At 36.1% G+C, this 10,344-nt stretch overlaps 1 protein-coding gene across 2 annotated transcripts in view; it reads left to right on the forward strand.

Moving 5' to 3' along the window:
• The window catches only part of NR1H4 (nuclear receptor subfamily 1 group H member 4), a 41,281-nt gene extending 30,938 nt beyond the window's left edge, over positions 1–10,343 (forward strand). For both annotated transcript variants that reach the window (XM_077339193.1, XM_077339194.1), the window contains 2 exons: positions 7,698–7,811; positions 9,671–10,343. In XM_077339193.1, coding sequence (XP_077195308.1) covers positions 7,698–7,811; positions 9,671–9,909 — 353 coding nt within the window. In that variant the 3' untranslated portion in view covers positions 9,910–10,343. The remainder of the gene's footprint in view (positions 1–7,697; positions 7,812–9,670) is intronic.
• The last annotated feature ends 1 nt before the right edge of the window (position 10,344 follows it).

Here is a 10,344-nt window from a genome sequence, read left to right on the forward strand (position 1 = left end):
AAAACCTAAATGACAAGAGTTTTTGACAAAGAGAAACAAAGGACTCATGCTGCTTAAACATCTTACTCTCTATTCTCACCTCCCCCACAATACAATGAATTATAATGACTACATTGGTTTAAAAGACAGATTGAAAACATTCTAATATTGCACAGAAAAGTAGATATACACTGGCTTGAGGTAAGGTGATTTTATGGGAAGGTGACTCTCAAACTGTCAGCAAGGATTGGTCATCAATCTTTGAAAAATGCAACCACAAAAGCAGAAAATAAAATGTCTAAAAATCATAGTGCTGTTCATTCTTTTGTCACCTGTCACAATGCTGGTCCTGAAATGCCTGCCCTGTCTGAACAGTTATGATCTCCATCTTCCTATCCCGACTATTTTGCATTTGATTTTTTGTGCATGACAAAGGACCCAGCGATCCTGTGGTGATGACCTTTCAGTACATTTATTACTATGCTGATGCATAATGGCTTTATTTGTTAATTCAATAATATTGTCCAAGTGGCTTGTGACATGTAATACTGTCTTGTTTATAGCCTTGACTTATTCTGCATAAACTGCCTGGAAAATTCTTTGTATAAATGCTTCTGTGTGAACACCAAGACCATCCCAGAAACTATCCAATTATAGAATTTCCTACATTGTTTTCATTACAAAAGTTTAATTGTTTTCACCAGAATTCGCCAAACAGAAGCTAGATTGTATTATGGCAAAGAAAGATTAAATATACTAGTAATTTGATTCCTAGCTTATTTCATTAGAGCCGTATAGTAAGTTTGTTTCCAAATATTTCAGTAGGAAATAAAATGAATAAAGAATTTAATTTTTTTTTGCAAGGCTCTTACAAAACAATTATTTTGGAGAACCACTTCTTTATGCAGGAAAATGATGTTTTATCGTTCCTTATGGAAAATGTGAAGAGCGAGTTTGAAATGTTCGGATGGAGAGCTGTGCTTTTGAAACATGTAGGGGCAGGAGGGATCTACCAAAGAGGCTTCAAACTGATTCAGATTCTTCTATTTCTTGGAGCCCTTTTGTGTTCAGTATGAATCTGAGATAAGCCATGTGCTCAGCTGCTGAGGGGAAATGGGAAGCTAGTTCAAGGCATTGTGAGTTTCGTTCAGAACTATTAAAATTATGTTGCTTTAAAAAATTAAATTGAATATTTCTGATGAATATTTCTGAATTGGAAAAACACTAATGATAGATTAAGATCCAATGAAGCAGACAATAATATAATGAGTAATTCATATGTTTATTTCTCAGTCAAATAAGAGCTCATTACTGTTTGAGTTAATATCCACTGGCAGTTTCAAACCTATCCAGTTGAAAGATCTCCTCATCCATATTAACAACAGTGTTGCTCATAATTAATTAGTACTGGAGTCTCCCTCACAGCTGTTCTTTTCTGAATTTAAACATCTAGCTGTACTAAGAGCTGTGGCTACTTGTATATAAATCTAATATTATGAAAGAAAGAAATTAAAATAGGATGCGTAATAAATAGCAGAGATAAAGTTTGATTTCAATCATAAGAAGTCAGATAAATGCAATTTGCCTTAAGACTGTGGCTACAGTAATACAGGTTTGGCACAGTCTTGAAGATCATAAATTATATCAAATCAAGGACCTGATATATATGGTATTCTGATTAATCCAGGTGTTTGATGACCTATACCAAACCAGAATTAGAAGTTTTAGCAAGAGCTGCTCGGGAAAGGTGTCAAGCATTAACCTAGGCAGAAATTCAGGCAATAAATCTAATAGAGGTCTAGGGGTAGATTATATGGAACAGGACTGATAGGAAGAAGGGGCAGAACAAGTTACTTCATTTTTAGGGAAATTACATGGTTCACCACTGCACTGGAAGAAGTAGAACCAAATCCCAGTAGCTCTACAACATTCTTCCCTCCTCCATTTTATCTCTATAACAACTCTTTGAGGTAGGCAAGGCTGAGACAGGCCCAAGGTCACCCACCTGGCTTATGTGGCAGAGCTGGAATTCAAACCTGGTTTTCCTATCCCAGTCTGATATCTAAAGGAAGATAAGTTAGACACTTCATGGTGCAGTTGAAAGGTGAGGTGCCTCCACTGAAAACCTGTATCATGGGTCACTGTCTGCTTCATGTCTGCAGGTGGGGGCACAGAGAGCAGAAGAGAATCTTAACTGGCAGCATGGTCAGTACAGAAGTTCTCATCTGGACAGTGGTGCCAGTGATGGGTGCTCGCTTACCTGTTGCCTCCTTTCAGTATAATAGTCAGTATGCCACATCCAGTCACTTATTTCTGTAGAAGCAAAATAATGCTTGCAATTGAAAAATCCATTGTGTAAGGGTTCTTTTATTCATGACTATTCCTGCTGCAGTTCCCAGTTTCCATTCTTTACAAGCCACTGCAAAGAACATACAGCAATGGTGCACAAATTATCTAATACATCAGAGCCACATGGAAGGTAACAGTGCACAATGCAAACTCAATCTAACAAGTTAATAGGTCCTCAAAGTTGGTTCCGTGGTCAAGGTACCAAAGAACAGTTAACTCAGCCATTTGGGACAAGCTTTTCAACCTTTCCTATTCCTCCTTATGCAGGCAATACATGTGGCATTAGGGTCATGTGAGTTGGACATCATTAATGCAAACTACTGCACTGTGCCTCTTGAGCTATGTGAAAAAATCCCAGTTGCTCATGTACAGACAAACAGTATTAGAAGGTCTACATAATTAATGCACCATATAATTCACACAAGAAATATATTTTTTAAAAATCTAAACTGTCTTAAAGAGGCTATTATTAAGCAGTGAATTCTGCTGATGTACCATATGCAGTTGCTATAGTAAAGCAGTGATAAATCTTAATATTTATTTTGTATACTTTGTGTATATTTAAATAATTATGTTGTATACTTCTAGTACATGGAAGCCTCAGTGCTGATCAAGTCTATTAGTTTTAGCAGTGTGGAAGACTGACCACACAATGGGCCCTAATAAGCGCCCTCTTGGAAGTCTTGCCCTTATTATGGGATAGCAGCTATACTTTTGATAATTGAACAACAAAATATACTAACAAATGAGATTCTCCCCCTTACTTTAAAAAAAGGAACTGGGCAGTCTTTTAATGTTAGGATCACATATTTTTAACATGCAGATAGAATGTAGTGCCCTTTAATATTAATTTTCTTTCAGTTTTCAACTTGAGTTTGCAAAATAAAATGAGGGTAAGAAACAATTGGAATGATGTTCATGTGCTCTGACCCCTATGGACAGGATTTCCAATGCAGAGTACTAAAGTAGGTTGTGTTACCTAGGAAAGTAGCCCCCTCTTGTGACTAAAATCAAGAATTAGCAGAGTATTGAGGACCAAAGGCAATAAACAAGTAGGTAGAGAAGCATGAATAAAATACAGTTACAGAACTGAGGATTTTTTGTTTGTTTATTAAAATAAAATAATTCTACTTTTAGTTTCAGGCTCTTCCTTCATGAGGGTGTTGAAACATGTTGCGTTTCTACTATTTTGGATTGCAGCATAGCTCTGTCTGTGCTGTTCTTTCTTTCTCATTAGAGAAGGATAATAACATACTTTGCAATATTTCACAGGAAAATAGGAAACACCCTATTCTCAAACCAAACATGTCGCAAATCATGCCCCCTCATTATTGCATATTGTTGACTGTGGCACTCCACCCTCATTTATGTGTCTTTGCTTGATTTAGCAGCCAAAAGGGTGACAACTGTGTTGATTAAAGACAGAAGGCCAATCCAGATTTTGGGAAGCCCTGGGCAAGATGTCTTCCGGTGGCTTTCTTCTCCTCACTAAGTATGCCAAGATGCCTCATACTCCATTCCATACTCCATTCCAAATGTTATTTCATAGATACATACACGTGCAGAAATGTATGCACACATACCCTACTTCTTTCTCTGAACAGGCAAGACAGGTCAAGAATGCCTTTTACCAGCTTGAGTTTTTCCTAGGCAGAAAAGTCACAACAACTGTGCTGTATACCCTGATTACATTTAGATTAGATTTTCATAGTCCCCCATCCCCCCCCCCATTTTTAAAAATTGGAAATTTGGGGCATTACTGAAGAAAACTGCCTATGAAATATTTTCTCTTCTGAAATGCTATTCCAAGGCTTTTATTCATAATAAAGCACCACTGTCCAGATCAGAACTTCTGTACTGACCATGCTGCCAGTTAAGATTCTCTTCTGCTCTGTGTCCCCACCTGCAGACAAGAAGCAGATAGTGACCCATGATACAGGTTTTCAATAGAGGTTTAAGTAAGACAATCTATAGCATAATGATTAATCCAATGTATACATAAAGTATATTCAAGGATATATTTATTGTTTAAATGTGACTAATTTTGGAAACAATACATTGTGATGTCTGTAATGATTATACTTTATTTATTTATTTATTTATTTATTTATTTATTTATTTATTTATTGAGTAGGTTAGTGGTATCTAGTCCTATTGTGACTGTCCAAATAACACACTTTTTTGTTTACTGAAAACTATCAGCTATTTTCAACTTTTTTTCTGCCTGTTTGATAGCAAAAACTTGTGCCAAAGTAGCACAAAATACAGCAATTTACAAGTCTCTTGTTTTAGAATTGGGTGTATTTGCAATTTTACTTCCAGAAAATGAAAGCATTTATTTTAAAATTCATACTTATGCCAAATATTACAATTTTATATGAGTTAAATGCACAAGCATTTTACGATGCTAGTGCATTCTACCAGGAATGAGCTCCTGGAAGAGCTGCGGGCTCTAACATATATTTCTGAGTTCTGCAGGGCCTGCAAAATGGAGCTCTTCCACCAGGCCTTTAGTTGAGACTGGGTTGGGATCCCAGGGTTTTTGAGATCAGGTCTCCCCCCCCCCCCCGGTTTCCCCAGGCCATGTATTAGACTGGGTCCAGATGTTGGTTATCTATTCACTGGTTGTTCCATTGCCAATTTGGATTGGAACCCATACTGGAAAAGGGGGCTCTGAAGCGCTGGGAAGAAGCTTGTATTTTATTTTGTTATTGCCATGTTAATTGTTGGCTTTTGGGGATTATTGTGAATTGTATTATATGATATTTTTAGTACTAGATATTGTTATTTTATGAGATGTTTTATTGTGAACCGCCGTGAGCCAGCTTGCTAAGAGCGATGGTATAAAAGTCAAATAAATAAATAATAAAGTAAGTTTAGGCTTGAGATGAGTAAGCATATATATTCAATTTTTTCAATTTTTAAAAATTGTTTTCCTAGAAAAAAAGACTTCTTGTGCACGGCTTCAAAATTTCAAGAAAGTTTACTTTTCTAAGCTTAGGCATGACCTTCTCTGTACTGGGGTCAGGCCTGACATGGCCATTTCTTGTATGATTTTTGCATATTAAAAAAAAAACAAGAGTGTTCACATTCCACTTTAACATCCTAGATCAGAATGGCATGTCTCAATTTTAAAAGCATTCCCCACCTGAAGAAACCTAAATGCACAGCAGAAATAGCTGTCCATTAGTTAATAGCCAAATCCAACTTATTAGGCTATCACAAATCACAGTGGCAAATTATAGCGTGTTATTGTAGTTCATCCTAAGAAAACAATATACTAGCATATGGCAAATAGATGCTTAGCATACCTGCCATTTTCTACCCTTTATCAAAAGGTTCTGAATATTCTAAAACTTGTCAGAGAACTGCATCTAAATGAGAAATTTAAAGTAATGTCAGAGTATTATGAGCTGGTATTTTGAGGCAGAGGGTGCTTAAAGAAGCAGGTTGATATACTAGAACACAACTCATGTCCTTGCATGAAGGTCCATCTTTAGTAAATGGCATTAGCCCTTCTGCATCATCCCAGTAGCACAGTGTTATTAACTAGTAGTGCATATGGCCAAAGATTACTAAAAATCTAGCAAACTTTTTGACCATTTGGAAATAACTAGTTCAGGGCTGCACATTTCCTAAAGGGAACTGTAACCCAATTCTGATATTAATGACATAAAAGTCCTGTCCATATTACAGTGATCATGCATGCACCTTGTAAATACATGTATACATCTGTTTGTAAGAAAGAGCCAACATGCATGCATTTTACAAATGAAACTGAGGACCCGTATGTGGATAACTGTGTGCTTTCAATCACATGTTCAGCTGTACATTCATTCACTGTAACATGAGAATTACTGAACACACATATAAAAATAATCATGTGTACACTCTATAGGGATTGTACATGTGTTCACTCAAACATGTAAACTGGTATTCACAGTAAATTGTGAACAGGGATTCTGCATGCTGACAAATTTCATGTTTAATTATTTCTGTGAATTTTTCTAAGCCTCTTCAAAAGCCATCTCAAGTAGTAGCAATCTTGTGGCATCAAATTCCATTAATTACTCACTGTGAGTACCTTATCTACTGCCAATCAATTTAATTAACATTAAAGACCTAAGTCCATTGGCTTTAACAGATTTTAAAGGGTGTCAACTCTGAACTGTAAGTAACTTAGGAGCTTAGGCATTCTTAAAGTACATCTTTGGATCATAGTTTTTGATACAAATATTTGTATCTTCTCTTCCACTTTATTGATCCACAAGGCAACCAACAAAACTATATTAAAACCAACAATACTTGTAAAAACGACACATTTCAAAAATGTTAACAGGACCCTCAAAGCCTCTCCTTTACTTGGTGCCTGAAAATCAAGAATAATAGAGCAAGAGGGACCTCTCAAAGTATGGAGTTCCACAGTTAATAGTTATGTAATCTTTGCTCATTGCTAGGCTGAAAATAATCTATTGGTATTTTATTGATTGATTGATTTGTTTATTTATTTATACTTTAATTTCTACCCTGCCACTCACAACAATGTTGCCTCGTGGCGACTTACAATATAAAACACAGTCACAAAATCCCTATACAACTACTTAAAAGATTAAAATCCCTAAAATTACAATATCATCAATACCAAAAAATAAAATGTGCAGTATCAAGATGGCAGTATAACTCTAATGGCCTAGAAATCCAACTCAGCTGGCCGATGGCATGGGTTCCCAGGCCATTTAAACCTGGAGAGTTAGATTTATGCAGAGCTATATTCAGGGCTTGACCTTGATGGCTCAGTCTGGCCTGACCTCACCAGATCTCAGAAGCATGGTGACCATGCAGGATCAGCCTTGGTTAGTATTTGGATGGGAGACCACCAAGGAATTTCTGGGTCACTAAGCAGAGTGAAAACCCACCTTTGAACATCTCTTGCCTTGAATACCCTGCGTGGTCACCATGTCAGCTGCAATACACACATACATATTCTGAAATTATTTGGTGTTTTTATGGAACAAAGACATAAAACAGTCCAGTATGAGAAAATATATTAAGAAATGTATTAAGAAAATGTAAAAGAAGTTTACCGAACTTGAGGTGAGGGGCAAAGATGACAATATCTATTAACCTGTTATTGTAGGAAACCAATTTGAGCTTATAGACAGAGCACAATACTGGATGCAGTGTTTAATTGGCTTTTAAAAACTCAGTTTTTAAGCTGCAGTTTCCCAAGCTGGTATGACTATAAAATAGGATAAATGTATAAAACACATTTAATACTGAAAGTGCCACCTAATAATCCTATTCTGTTCATTTGACTATATAGTGTACTTAAGAGTTTTAATTATATTTATTTAAATATTTTGCCACAGGTATCTCTAATGAATATATAACACCCATGTTCAATTTCTATAAAAGTGTTGGGGAACTGAAGATGAGACAAGAAGAATATGCTCTGCTCACAGCAATAGTTATCTTATCTCCAGGTAATTTTAGTTATCCAATTAATTGCTATAGAACAATATGAGAGGATGAAAATAGAACATCATAAGAAGAACTGAAGGATAAGACACTGATGACCAGCATGTGAAAAGGTTATGATGACTGCTGGTTCAATTTATTAATACAATTGTAGAATTTTAATTAAAGGAAATGTTCAAGAACAGGAATTTTGAGCTACCAGAATTTCATTGCAGAACATATTTCATCAAATGCAGCTTTAACACAATGCATAAATGGAATAGGATTGTGAAATAATAAGAACATAAGAGGCCTGCTGGATCAGATTAGTGGTCCATCTGGTCCAGCATCCTTTCTCAAACAGTGGCCAACTAGTTACTCTGGAGGTCCTACAAGCTTTCCCTTGATGTTGCTTCCTGGCACTGGTATTCAGAGACTTATTGCTTCTGAATGTGGAGATTTGCTTTAGTCACTGTGGGCAGTAGCTACTTTCTCCATTAATCTGTCTAACCTTTTAAAACTGTCTTTCTGTGGCCATCACTACATCCCCTGGAAGCAAATTCCACATGCCCTTGTTATATAAAAAAGTATTTCCTTCTGTCTATCCTAAATCTACTTCCCATCAGCTTCACTGGATGCCTTTGAGCTCCAGGGAGAAACATTTCTCTATGTTGACTCTCTCCACCTATGCAAAATTTTGGCATTTTACAATGAACAGTGCAATCCTTAGCAGAGTTACATCCTCATAAATTCATCAAAGTCAATGGTTAGAAGAATGCAGTCTGTAATATTACACTGTAATTCAATAAGTCTATGCAGGCATAAATTCCTTAACAACAACTGTCACATTAGGCACCAATCAATATAAATATATCAACTTTTTAAAAAGTTAATCCTTACAATAAGAAAGGAATTTGGATGTTGATTTTTGAAATCTGCAGTTTGCACAGCAAACAGTGCATTTTGACAGAAGAAAAAGCCCTTCCATCTAATGGAACAATAATAAACCATTCATATGAATTCTGATCCAACAAGAGAATTTTGTACTTGGCTTGTCTTATAGTTACAGAAGAAAGTGCATGGAATACACTCAACATACACTTGGTATGTTCATACTACTTGGTACAAACACACTGTAAAGGTAGTTTTAATTAAATTTAACAAAGCTGAAAAAATACTTTGGAGGCAGGATAAGCCTTTTGTTTATCTTCTAGCAGATAGCACAAAGTTGTTGCTGTTATAATCTCAACTGCTTGGGCACAGCAACATGTATACAGCATACTGCACAGAAGGGTCTGTGGATAGGGGCCGCTATTCCTCAAAGAGTTGTGTGTGCAAGGGAATTTTCAAAATATGAAGGCACAGACACGAAAAGCTTGAAAATATAACTTTGTTGTGATCCAAAGTTAGAATGTAAATAAAGAAAATTAATATTATTTGTCATTTTAATAGTCTTCTCGTGCACTGGATAATTTTGGTATCCTTATGCATAATCTCCAGTGTGTCAGGCAGAGTTGAAAGTTTCTGTTCAACTGTAATTTACAAACATTAGTTGCTACAACACTAAAACACAATTAGGGCAATCCTATTCAGAGTCCATTGATGTCAATGGGTTTAGAAGGTTGTACATCTCCTTGGGATGGCACTGTACCTGTTCCATAGTTTTAACTGAAACACATTTGGAAACAAGTTGTTGCTTTTCATGTTACGTTATAGGAGGTTTTGACAGATGCTCACACTGATTCTACAGTTCTGTACATGGGAATAATGTAGCATGGGTAGTGAAAAGTTACAGGGTGTCATCTGTAATTGGAATACTGCAAGCTTCTCCATCTGTACATTATAAATGAAATTATTTTTCCTGTTCTTTGAAATATAAAACCAGACCGGCAATACATACAGGACAGAGAATCCGTGGAAAGGCTTCAAGAGCCCCTGCTTGAAGTTCTGCAAAAATTCTGCAAGATCTATCACACAGACAATCCTCAACATTTTGCGTGTCTCTTGGGGCGACTGACAGAACTCCGGACTTTTAACCACCACCATGCAGATATGCTGATGTCATGGAGAGTTAACGACCATAAGTTTACACCTCTTCTTTGTGAAATCTGGGATGTTCAGTGATAAGAATGGATCAGATTGCCATCCTAGGCATATTTATCTGACATCAATAGCTCTTATGTCCATGTAAATATATTTAGGATCCTTGTTTTGTAATATATTTAAACTATCAAAAAACATTCACAACGTTTCAATAGTTTACAAAGATTACGCAATGCCATTTTTTATATCAACATTTTTACAATGTACCAACCATTATGTAAAACTTTCACACGGGAACATGGAGTAATTGCTTTGCACCTGAGCCTCTTGGAACAAAAAGGTTTTTTTCCCCCCTGCACACCTGAGATATACTGTTATTCATTCTGATTGTATCTCCCTTTCTTCCTTTCATAATCATGAAAAATTTCCATGTTTGCTCACTACTTATTCCAAATGTTTCATTAACAATGTTGTAGTCACTGTAAGAATGTAGTAAAAACGAGTCAATGGCTAAAC

This window comes from Paroedura picta, chromosome 5 (assembly GCF_049243985.1).
Source record: "Paroedura picta isolate Pp20150507F chromosome 5, Ppicta_v3.0, whole genome shotgun sequence".
Classification (NCBI taxonomy): domain Eukaryota; kingdom Metazoa; phylum Chordata; class Lepidosauria; order Squamata; family Gekkonidae; genus Paroedura; species Paroedura picta.